The sequence below is a fragment of the Mirounga leonina genome, unplaced genomic scaffold, assembly GCF_011800145.1.
Source record: "Mirounga leonina isolate KUSES-001 unplaced genomic scaffold, KU_Mleo_1.0 Mir_174, whole genome shotgun sequence".
NCBI classification, from domain to species: domain Eukaryota; kingdom Metazoa; phylum Chordata; class Mammalia; order Carnivora; family Phocidae; genus Mirounga; species Mirounga leonina.
The window spans coordinates 48,970,165-48,982,866 of NW_023270451.1; the positions used below are offsets into that span (position 1 = coordinate 48,970,165).

Consider the following 12,702-nt stretch of genomic DNA (forward strand, 5'->3'; position numbering starts at 1 on the left):
CCAGTAGCTAACCTTTCAGCTCTAGATTTCTTATGATATTTCCATGGAGATCAAAGATGACAAAAGAATGAGAAATAAGGTCTTATTAAAAAAAACTTTTAAATGTAGTGGAAAACAGTGGCACTGTGTTAGTTACATAAGTACTTTATGATTATTATTAAAATGTGGGGAAAAAATTCTGAGGTTTGACAACTGAAGCACTGAAAAGCTGCATTAAAAAGCAGTGATTACTATTAGGAAGTAATAGACAAATCCAGTGCAGAGCAGTAGCATATTAGGCAAATTTGAGTTGAGTTGTATAAAAATATGACTAAGGCCTCACTCTTCTCAATTATAACAATCTTCCCAAGTTAAAAATTTGTCAGGATGGCAAGTTTTCAAAAGTAATTGGCCAAGTAATTTATAAACTGTGTTTGAGATACAGTTGGTATTACTGTAAACTAGAAGAAAAACTCACCCTATCCTTGGTCAGTACAACGAATCACAATAGAACTTCTGTGAGTGATCTTGGTGACTAGATTATGTTAACATTTGCTGCCAGAAGTTAAAATTACAAAATGCTGCCCAAACATTGATCATGTATAGTGACAGACCTGAATAACATACCTGAAATTGGTTACTTTGGAAAGGAAGTCAAACACGGAGGAATATGCCAGACAAACGTGAAGATATGTGAGCTGTTCATTTAAATGTACTGGGGGGGAGGGGGGGGGAGGGAATAACAATGCTGAGAAAATAAAAAATAGTATTGAAGCAAAAAAAAAGTTACAATAGTTGTAGATTTATGTACTCTAAAAGATCAATTCTTCCACTTTTAAATTTATTCCTATTCACTGATTCTTGAATTATGAAAGCTCACCCATGGAGAAGTGATCTTTCCTATGAAATGAGACTGCCTTTTATGGAATTAAACAGCAGCATAAAGGTCTTGACCTAGAAATAGATGCAATTTTTACTAACTTTGATGACTAATACTCATTAGAATGGTAACTAAAGAAAACTAGCAAACTCTTCCCTGGAAGAAAGTACAATCTGATGGCAAAAGATAAATTAGCTTATAATTATAAATTATGCCTAAATTATAAAGCCTAAAGCTACCCTGCTTAGAAACATGCACACAGGGACTTACAGTCTCTGTGATAATGTAAATCATTAACATAAATTTTAAGAAACATTAATACAGCCTAACAGGCTTAGTGTATAAAAGTTATAAAAAAGGCTATAGTTCAAAACTTAGCAACATCCAAATATGCATGTGTATAATAAAGTTTTATCTGCTTTCAGTATTGATGCTGTATTATAGGCCAAAAATCGATCACAAATTGGTAATATATCCTTATATTTACACAATCCAAACTCATCACATTTGTTATTTGAGCACACATGAATATTACATCTTCAGAACCCTTCTGTTTATTTTAATAATAAAAATGTTTAAATGATTATAAATGTTCTTTAGAGTTAACCAGAAGTCTATTTCAGAAAGAAAAAACTGGTTTTAAACATTGAAGAAACTCTTTAAATCCCAAATTCCCATTTCATTCACTGGCTTTCCAGGGAAATGTACTGGCCCAACATCTATATATTAATATTCCCTTACAGCTGATGCTCAGTTGTATCTAAGTGTTTGTTTGAAAGCCATCCCACTAAGATGCCCAGTGGTCCCTGTGCCTTCGTAGTTCCTCATCTGTTCTTGTCCCTTATGCCACACCTAATATGTCCTCTTTCCACTTCTTATTCCCATATCCCTATGCATGATCCCTCTTTTCTCTATTACCCCTAAAGGAAGAAACAAGAAAGCTAACACTTATTGAGCACTAAATGTTGGAGGTTTCTCTGAACTGAGTCCTGGGGCTTCATTTCTTCTTTTGCTATACTCACCCTAGAGAAGGTAAAATACAGCATAGGAGTTAAGAGCATGAACTCTGAAGCCACATTGCCTGGGTTCAAATCCTGAGCCTTCCACATTCTAGGGATGATCTTGGGCAAGTTATTTAACATCTGTGTGCCTCAGATTCTCTATCTGATAAAACGGGTATGATGATCACAATGTCATGGTCAGGACTGAGTTAGCAGTGAAATGAGTTTAAGATAAATGAGTAAATCTAAAGCACTTAGAACTATGCCTGGCACACAGGCATATCAGTACCAGTAAAAGATGCTATTATCAATTCCCATTAATTTAATACCACCCATTTGCTAGGGATGTCCTATTTTGTTTCCATTCTGACACCTTCTCTTATGTCCCACAGCCCACTTGACAGTTCTACTGGGACATCTCACAAATGTCTCAAAGGTACCATGTCCAGGATAGAATTCTCGATCTTTCCTCTCAAATCTATGCCCTCACCCATGCCCCTAGTCTTCACGATTTCAGTGAATGCCACCTTGGTTTCCCACTTACAGCAGCCAAAACCTAGAAATTATTCATAGCTCCTCCCTTTCCCTCAATACAAGTCCTATTCACCAGCAAATCCTACCATTTCTCTCTCCAAAACAGATCTCAAATCTACCCCCCTTCATCACGGCCAACCACTCTCTTACCAGATCCCTGCCAGAGCCTCCCCACGGGTTTCTCTCTGTTCTGCCCTTGTACTCCACAACCCATTTTCCCAAGAGTAGATTTCTCAAAATAAAAATTAAATCATGTTACTCTCCTGTTCAACACTCCTCAGTGACTTCCCATTGTAGTAGGAATAAAACCCAAGCTCCTTAAGGAGATCTGGCTCATGCCTCTGTCGTGTTGGACACGCCAAGCTGTGGCCTACCTCAGCACATGCTGTGTGCCACGCCCACATTGCCCTTTCTCTTCCTCTAGACAGTGCGCATCTTCTCTGCCTTTAGGGCTCACTTCTAAGGCTACCTCCCCAAAGGCTTTCCTGATTCTAAAGCAGGTATCTCCTGTTTTTTCTATCTCAGCCACTTTTTGCTTTCCTCCACTGGACTTACTGCAATGTACTATTATTTTTATTTGTCCCTGAGCCTTTTAGAATGGGGTTCCACAGAGACAGAGGCTACAGCTGTCTTGTCTTCCATCTTATCCCCCCAAACTAGCATCAGGCACAGCAGGCATTCAGTAACTGGTGAACATGAATAAAGCTCTGTTTACATGTATTATTTATTCTTTACCACAACCATGTGGGGCATCTGTCATCCCCGTTTTAAAGAGGAGGCAGCCAGGAGTCAGATATTAAGGGATCTACAGCTTTTATGTGTAGCAGCAAGATCCAAATGCAGGTCAGAACCGCGACGCCTCTGCTACTTGAAACACAGCACGCTGCCTCCCCTCCAGCCCCACTGCTAACACCTAGCCTCACCCGCTGCCTCGGACCCACCTTCTCACCCCTTGTGCCCCTAAGAAGTCATATGTGCTTCCCATTACACGGGCTTTCACACTCCCATAGTTGTGGCTAACAAAAGCAGTGGTCCTGTCGCATGTTTGCTTCCCAAAGGACATTTACCAACATATGGAGACATTTTGGTTGTCACAACTGGGGAGGTACCACTGGCATCTAACAGGTAGAGGCCAGCGATGCTGCTAACATCCCATAATGCACAGGACACCCCCTCACCAAACAAAGATTTATTCAACCCAAAATGTCATCACGCTGCATATGAGAAGCCTTACCAATAGAGAACCCACTTAGAGCGGTTGCCGTTGACCTTAAGAGCCAGACAGGTAACATAAACGAGCCAAGTAGGACAGATGTAAGGGAAAAAAACAACAGTTTTCATTCTCTCTCTCTTCCATACTCAGGTTACGATTTCACTATGTTTTGTAAATGATACCTTACCTTGTAGTCTTTCACCACTGGCATGCTTTATTTGCATGTTTAACATGCATATTCTTCACTTCCACAAAGGAAAGGACTCCTCCCATTTCCCCTTGAAACACAGAGCCCTCTCCAGCTATTCTTTTTACCTCCCTCTTTTGATAATAGACACGGGTACAAGAAACTCTAATTAAAATAACAGCCATATCAGATGATGAGTGGCAACTCACAGCCCCAGTTTTGGGAAAACAACAGAGACTAGGAGAAACTTGGGCAAACTGGACTGTCTGTGCCCCTGCCTTAAAAGAGGGAAGGGGCACCTGGGTGGCTCAGTCGGTTAAGCGTCTGCCTTTGGCTCAGGTCGTGATCCCAGGGTCCTGGAACCGAGCCCCACATCAGGCTCCCTGCTCAGAGGGGAGCCTGCTTCTCCCTCTGCCTACCACTCCCCCTGCTTGTGCTCTCTCTCTGTCAGATAAATAAATAAAATATTTTCTAAAGTTTTAAAAAATAAAATAAATAAATAAATAATTAAAAGCGGGAAGGCAAGAAGCCCTTAGTACTAGGGGGTCATTGCCATATAGGAACGTCAGTTCCGTGATGCTAGACAGTCTGCTACTAAGTAGAGGCAGGACATAGGACTTTAAAATTACTGACACTTCCCTCCACCTCACCCCACCCCAGATTCTGATTTAACTGGTCTGATGTGTGGCTTGGCTATCAGGATTTTTTAAAGCTTCCAGGTGACTCTAGTCCAGTTTTGCTAAGATTAAGAGCCACCAGTCTAATCCAGTCCTCCCATTTTTACATATATACAAACTGAGGCTCAGAGAAGCTAAATGCTTTGCTCAGGCCCCCAACTAGTTTAAAACAGGTATAGAACCAGAAAACAGTTCTTCTAAGGCAGTGTTTTCAAACCACAGGCTATAATACTAGATCATAAAACTCAGAAGTTAATAAATGGCATTTCTTTTAAAAAGGACAGAATAAGAAATCAGAGTATACTGTACGTTATAGGAGTAAGTATTGTTACATGAAACGTGTTTCAAGTATATGCACATATTTGCTGATCTCCATTGTTTCTCTAAATCCATTCTCCTCCCTTCTCTGCCTTATTCCCAACCCTACAGAATGATTCAGCTGGGTCCCTTGCCAGAGGGGTTCCAATTCGTTAGCCAGTGAGGGGCACGAGCTGGAGAGCAAAGGGTGGGAGGAGAGGGTCTGGGGTCCCTCTTCTGGGAGATCCTGCTCCCACAGCACAGCTCTCCCTGGGGTCTGCTCCTGATGAAGCTCCCCTTCCCCTGGAGGCCCAGAGGTGGTAGCACCTTCTGACTGCAGACAGTCATGGGTGTTTCAGTGTCTTTTATGGGTTCCTTAAAACTGTTCGCTTCTGAAAAGAGTCCGTTTATTGAATCTGTTTCCTGCCAGGACACCGACATACCTAAATGGAGTAACAGACATGTGCCTAAATGTACTGGGTTGCACTTTCAGAAGTGTGAGCAGGTTTAATGTAAATTGTATTGCTTCCTGTGAGTTATGGTGAATAAAGCTGGAGAAAAACAGCATCATGGTTTTTCTTTACTATACTGCTGCTCCCCCTGACTGATGTGTAGGGAGCTACTGGATTGACACTTCAAAAAACAAACATCTGACAAACAATTCTTTACTACGACTGTTACCACTAAATAAATAGCCAATAATGTCCCAAAATAAGAAAAACATGTATGTTTGTTAAGCAGATTTTTTTAACAGTGCTTATCACTGCCCAACAGCAGAAAGGGCTAGCTCGTCAGTGCTTAGCACGTATGGAGGAGATGAAGGAAACCGAACCGAGAACCTCTAGTCAGTTTCTAACTCTTAAAGATGTGTGCTTCTCTCAGGGAGCTTCAGGTTGTAAACTCTTTTTCCCCAAATATAAATGAAGCCATTTTTGTGATAGCAAAATCCCACACTAAAGACCTGTACGATGTCAGCTCAACTCATGCTCATTCTGCGAAGGGCAAGAAGAGAGGGAATGAGGAAGCTTTCAAAAATGTCTGAACTTTGCTCCTTTTTGCAGGACCCAAGGGTACAGGGCCAGAGGAAGAACCAAACATCCTGTGTCTGATCATTCTTCAAAATCCTGTAGATGGCCTCTTGTAGATGTAGAAAATCATCCAAACTCCATCCAATGACCAGTGTCCAGAGTACACCCAAAAATGTGGGACAGCTCCTTCACTGTACCTCTTTCCAATGCCCAAGGGGGTAAGTCAAGTAAAGTGCCACACTGTTCTATTAATACAAAACTGTATTTAGGTATAAGCATTAAATATGATGCTCACTAAATCCAAAGCTAAGCCATCCAATAAAAGAAGATTCAAAGTAAATGCAATTACGAGAAAACGGCAAGATGATTATCCTACGGTTGTTACTGTAACCTCCCTGAAAAAGAAGTGGTGCCCTTCCACATTTCACTACGAAGTGGTTAATGTTTATGCTAGCCATTCAACAAAAATGCAACTTCATTCTGTCACAAATCAGTATTATGCAGGCGCTTTTATAATAGCAACTAAAACTTGTTAAAGGCTTTAGACACAGAATGCCATCCCATATATTAGCCACCCCTTTTAGTTCTACTCCTCAGAACACACCCCTGGAGTAAGTAGGGGAGGCGATAATCTCAGGTCACAGAGAAAGAAGAGGCTCACAAAGGAAATAATTTGAAACTTAAACCAAACAACCACTCTGCACAGGATTTGGAGCCTGTCTCATCCATTGTACCATGCTGCCTCCCCAAGGTGAACTTATCTAACCTGCACACTGGCAAGGTTTTTCAAGCTCGCTACTGAAAAGAGGAGGAATATACTGAAAATACTGAATTTTTCTTGGCTTGAATCTACAATACGTAACAATATAACCTTTCTGAGCCCATTAAAACACACACAAACACACACACACACGGAGATGACTCTGGCCTTTTATAATTGAGTGGCTTCTAGTGGTGGATGTTATGTCAGGGGAAGCCGAATTGCTGTGTCCTATTCCTTCGCCTATATTGAAATCCAAATTCTCTTGGGCCACTAAGGGAATTTGAAAGGATAATTAGGCATAAATCACCAACAGTTAAATAATGCAGTAGCCAAAGCCCATTAATGGTATTATATAGGAAAGGCGGTGTTACAACATTTTACTGGCTTAGAAAAATTAGGCCCATTATCCAAACTGCTATAACTCGCCTTATCGGAATGTCAATCAGGAAACAAAGGAAACCTGAAGTGGGTCCACAACCTGTCACTGTTTCAACTTTATTTTTTTCAGCACATCGCTGCACATCGTCCATTTGGTGCATGGCAGCGGAAAAGGAGGGGAGCCCTCCACACCAAACGTTCCCAGGTCAGAAGAGAGGATTAGAGCGCCAGTGCCCAAAACACAACACAACCTGGAAAGTGACGTGCCGAGAGGAATCACAAAGTGCCACCGGCGGTGTCTGCGGCCAAGAAGAAAAAAGCACGCTAAAATTTAATTATAAGTTTAGCAACTTTCTAGAATGGGGAACGGGCTTCTGCTTTCGGCTCCACGGAACCGCCTCCAACCCAAAGCAAACCATCCTCCGGGCAGGGGCCGAGATAACGGGAAGGCGGCCGGTCCGCGCCAATCAGCAGCGCCCAAGTCTCGTTAGCGCAGACCTGTCAGTTCGCCGCCAGGCCGGGCAGCTGTTGATCTCGGGGCCATTTTTTTTTTTTTTTTAAACAGAGACAGAGAGCACACTGGAAAGGAGCGAGGAAGGCTGAGCCAGGCGGAGGGGGAGGGGAGGAGGAGGTGAGGACGTCCCAGGAAAAGTCGGAGAGGGCTGCAAACTGGCGGGGACCGGGCGGCGGGGCTCAGCGGCGCGGAAGTGGGAGGGGAGTACTGGGGAGGGGGAGAGGGGCCCGCGCCTCAAAGTTCCGCGTCCCGGCGGCGCCCGCGCTCTGGGGCTGCTCACCTAGCAGGAGCGTGGTCCAGGTCCGGCCGCGCCCCGCGCGCCGCAGGCCCAGCGCCCCGCGCAGCCCGGCCACCAGGCGCCCCCCGAGCCCGCCCCCGGCGGAAGGCGCGGCGGGCTCGGCGCGGGGCCCCTTCCTGCCCGCGGCGCCCTTGCGCCCGGGGGACCGGGGCGCGCGCTCGGGCCCGGGCTCCCCGGCGCCGGCATCCGGCGCCCCCCTCAGCGGCGACTGAGAGGCGCGGGGCGGCTGGGGCGGCTTGGGGGCCGCCTCCCGGTGCTTGTTCCGCGCCTGCAGGACCATCTTGGCATAGTCGCGCCCGCTCGCTGCGCGCGCCCGGACGGCGGCCGGGGAACGGCGGGCTGGCGGGGCGGCCCGGGCGCCGCTCACTCTCCGGCGGGCGGGCGGGCGGGCGGAGGGCGGGCCGTTCCCTCCCCGCGGGCCGGGAGGCGGGGAGAGCAGCAAGGCCGGGCGGCGGCTGCTTGCTTTGGCGGTACGGCCGGGAGGCGGCGCCGGACTCCCGCGCCCGCCGCCGTTGCCGCCGCTCTGGTTGTCACGGCGACCGCGGAACGCCGGGGGGCGGGGGCGGGGACACCCCGTGAGCGGCCGCGGCCCCGCCCCCGCCGCCCCTCCGCGCCGGACGCGCGCTCCCGGCCGGCCAGCGCGCACGCGCGGACTTCCGGCGCGGGAGGGGGAAGACCTGGCGGCGGCCCCGTGGCCCGCACCCTGCTCGGGGCCCGCGTGGGGCTCGGTCAGGGCTCGGGCGCTGACCGCCTTCGGGGAGCGGCCGCCCCTCCCTCTGAGAGTGGTTGGGAAGAAGGAAGGGCCCTCTCGGGGCGGGGGCTGCGGGCGAAGTTTCGGACCCGATTCAGGGCGCGCGTCGAGCCCCGCGAAGCCCGCGTGGCCCAGGCGGCTCGTCGCGGGGGTGGGCTGGGCCGGGGAGGGGGCGCTCGGGAACGACCACCGGGGGCGCTGTGCGCGCGCTCTGCAGCCTCCGGGGCCCCGCCGCTGGAAGGCGGGCGGATAGAAGTCAAGCCGCGGTCTCACTGACTCCACAGTGTGTGGCCTCGCAACCGGGAACGCTGCCCAGTGCAGCTCCGTCCGCTGATGCGACGGACGGTGCAACCCGATTTGAAATGGCAGCAAAGTAGCTCAGGGAGAGTGATAAGCGTCGAGGCACAAGTAAGTGTGTGCCTCACGTTACAATGGTGAAGTGAAAACCAGGCTGGGAGCCCAGGTTGAAGGTGATCAAATTGAACGGCCCGAGAAGGAAAGGTTATCAACAAGTATGTCCTGTAAGTTTCGAGCGCTGTGATCTCGTGACTTAAAGAAAGCAGAGAAACTTTATTTGCTGATAGAATACAAAACTTTAGTTGAGAACGTATTTTCTCTCACAGAGCACGGAATGCGTGTGTAAAGAAAGCCCAGCAAGAATAAGAAAACCAGGCAAAGCCCAGTTTCCCTCCCTCTATTCCACCGCACTCCCAAATTCTTTGCACAAAGCCCTACAGCTTTATGGTTAACTGAAAGTTTCCCTACCTTGCGGTGTTCAGTGGGCTTGTTCCAGAAAGTTGTCCTTAAGTCCCAATTTTGTAAATCAAGTCACTTCGTTTGATTATTTCCATTGTAATTCCAGAGGCTTCACGTGGCTATGGATCCTCACCCTTCAGTTTCTCCACTGAGCGAGGTCTTTATGAGGGAAGTTAAATACTGGCGTTCATTCTCTGATACGCCTTTTTAAGGATCAGCGAATTCTTTTGTAAAGGGAAAAAAATGTTGCCATGCTAATTGGTAATCCCTCATACTCTGTATTTTGTGAATTAGGATTTCAGCTGTTGTTTTTATTGGAGCAGAGAACAACTATTTTTAGAGACTTTTTCAAGAAAAACGATTGCAAGTGGTATCAGGGAATGCTTGAATTCTGAAACAATGTGTCAGGTGGATCCAGTGTTGCTCTCTTGGATTAATTTTGAATTTATTATTAATTAGATTTTTTAAAAACTTATTCAGTGTCTGTTAAAGGTAATACAAATAATTCTTGACTTTTTTTTAATGATTGGAACAACACCTGGAAAAGGTAGTTCAGTATTTGAACTGCTGGATTGTTTGTCTCCTGTACATGGTAGGCTGGATTCAGGAACTGCCTCCCTTCCACTCGTACCCTGTCACCAGAGAAAATACATGTTGAATGAATGGATGAATAAATGAATGCAGGAAATGACATAATCAAATGATGATTCAAAACCCTGCGTTCTGTAGTGCACTTGAAAGTCACTTTGTTCTAACTGTCTCCGAGAGTCTCAAATTTCAAGAGGACAGTCTTTCCTATTCAGTTTCATATTGTCCTGCAGAACCTAACCCAGAGCCTGGCTCTGGAAGTTTGTTGAATTGAATTGAAAGAGGCACACTATATTTAAGACACCCAGTGGCTTTTGATCAACTCCACCCCTACTGAAGAGACCTCTTCTTTTCTTAGAGAGCAAGTAGAGAATCCCAGAGAGGGGCAGTGTGGGATATTGGTGAAAAAACATGATGATTTTAGGCCGCAGTTCCAGCTTTGCGCTGACATGTGCCAGCCCTGTGACCTTGGCCAACTTCCTCATCCTTAAAATGGGGGTAATAAAAACATCTATCCAACAGGTTTGTAAAAATTAAATTAGACAATGTATGTGAAGTGTCTAACAATTACTTCCATCAGAGTAATTGCTCAGTAAATGTTCAAAGCAATGGATGGTATGTGAGGAGGATGGTAGGTCCTCTGTCCTCCCAGAGGCCAGGCTGACAGTCTCCAGTGGGTGTGAGGATGCAAGGGAGTGGAGCACAGAAAAGCAAGGAGAGCCGTGTGCTCTTTGGACCAGTCCTACACTGGGTGTGATTCAAGCTTCTCAGCTATCTGAGCAGTTGACCTCCCCTGAGGTTCTTGCTTCCCGTACATGCTGTACAAATGATGCCCATCGGGTGGGTCATTAAACCTGGATAAAACAGTAGGCATATCCTCTTGCTCCTCTTCCCTCCATCCCCCCCCCCCCAAAAAAAGTATATTTCACACAGGGTGGGTGGTAGAGCAGAAACTAGAACAGTCATGGAAGGTTACATGCCAGATTTCATTTTGCATTTATCCCTGTGGGATCCACAAGAGTCGGGAATGCAATGTATTCATATCTGTATCCTTAGGCCAGTGCCTGCCACATAGTGGCGGATGCTTTAAAAAAAAAAAAAAAAGACAAAGTTGCATTTTAAAAACTGTTGTGCAATCATGATCCAATGAATCAATTCAAGATTATAATGAATATGGATTAAGCATTAAAGTTAGTTAGTGGCCACCTTTAATGTGCTTCTCTTTTTTTAAGTTACTGATGCAGCAGGAAGGCACTTCCTTATGTGACGTTATAGAAATATTGAGCCAAGGCAGACAGATTCCAAACACAGAAACCCAACAGAGCAGCCACTCATGAAGAATCCCTGGTCTGGTTCCCCAGGATGCAAAGCCAATCCTTTTCTCACTAAAAGCTACACTTCGGGCATTTGAAATAAAAACTTTTACTAAAAAAATAAAATTATTTTATTGGAGATGGAGAGAGAGGGTTAATTAAAAAGGGGGAATGAGCATAAAATAATAGAGAAAGACAAGTAAATGCCCGAAAATAAAGCTTAACAATATTAAAGTAAGCACCCAAGGAAATGTTGTTAAATGAGCAATGAAAAGCAAAATTTGGTCAAGGGAAGACTATGCTGAGAACCAGTTTCCTTATTTCTCTACACTGGCATTTTAAAGGCCCTTTAAAACTTTCAGATTTCCCCCACTTCCTCCCACTCGCTCTCCTGCCCACAGAGTGAAGCAAAAGGAGAATCTTGACTGTTGCCTCTATTTCTCGTTTCCTTGGACTAGGTCACTTGATCTCTTTTTTGGAGAAGTGTCTTGGGGGCAAGTTCTAGATTTCTCAGCAGTAACTCATAACAAGAAGAACCTGCAAAATCCCAGCACACTTCCCAGAAGCCTAAAATGGGTGGGTGCAACAAAGTCTGTCTGTGTAACAGTCAACTTTCAGCGAAGCTCCAACATTAACTTGTCACTGTGTTATAATGTATTCCTTTAGTCTCTGGTGAGAACAAATGTAAATTGCTACTTTATTGCTTTTCAAATTTAATTTCCCTCTTTCTGGTAGCTGACCTTGTAATTTAAACTGTTCATGCTCAAATGGAGTGTTCCTGAGAAACTCGGGGAGTGCATTATTAGTCCTAGTTACAGTGCATCGTCAAGAATCACTCCAGTGCAGAGATGCATGTTTCTCTAAACAGCAATGCCTGTTACTGAGGGCCTGCTATGTCCTCAGTGCCTTAGTAGACATTAGAGACATTAAAAATTTATATACTAAGTCTCCAACCCCAAAGGGCTTACAGTTTAGTCAGAGAGGCAGGGTAAGCTAGAATGAAATATAGTTATATAGGAAAATATGTGATCCAGAGTGTAAGTACTGAAAGAGCTCCAAAGAGAAGAGATCATGGCTGACATGACTGAGGGGTTTGCACGGAGGAGGTGAAACTGGGTCTAGGCCTTGTTGGAAGAATAGATTTTGTTTGAACAGAAGGAAAGATGGAGAAGGCATTGCAGATGGGGAATAGCATATTTCTGAAACCCTATGTGACTGATATGCTATATAGTAGGTGCTAATAGGAACATCTTAAATCCTTTTCAGAATGAGGAAGGGAAGAAACAGCTAATGTAAGTTTCAGGAATAAACAAATGGATTAAAGAGTGAATAAATGAAGTAACAATTAGAGCATGACATGCCCAGAGCGCTCCAACATGGCTCCTGGCTCTCAAAGCCCCACAGATCCATCTAGACCTGAGCAGACTCCTCCCTGAAGGATGCTGAGCAACCCTCACACCCAGGGGGCCTTAGAAATACTGAGAGCCAATGAATTCCTCCCCCAGGCTCTGATTTGGGCCAGGACTTGCTTGCATCTGGCAGGCC

General features: G+C 45.6%; 1 protein-coding gene across 2 annotated transcripts in view; it reads right to left on the reverse strand.

The window, feature by feature from the left end:
• The window catches only part of DPY19L1 (dpy-19 like C-mannosyltransferase 1), an 89,955-nt gene extending 81,865 nt beyond the window's left edge, over nucleotides 1-8,090 (reverse strand). Inside the window, exon 1 of one of the 2 annotated variants that reach the window (XM_035020895.1) lies at nucleotides 7,732-8,090. In XM_035020895.1, the coding sequence (XP_034876786.1) occupies nucleotides 7,732-8,029 (298 nt within the window). In that variant the 5' untranslated portion in view covers nucleotides 8,030-8,090. The remainder of the gene's footprint in view (nucleotides 1-7,731) is intronic. The other variant, XM_035020894.1, reaches the window with a different exon arrangement.
• Nucleotides 8,091-12,702: the final 4,612 nt, after the last annotated feature.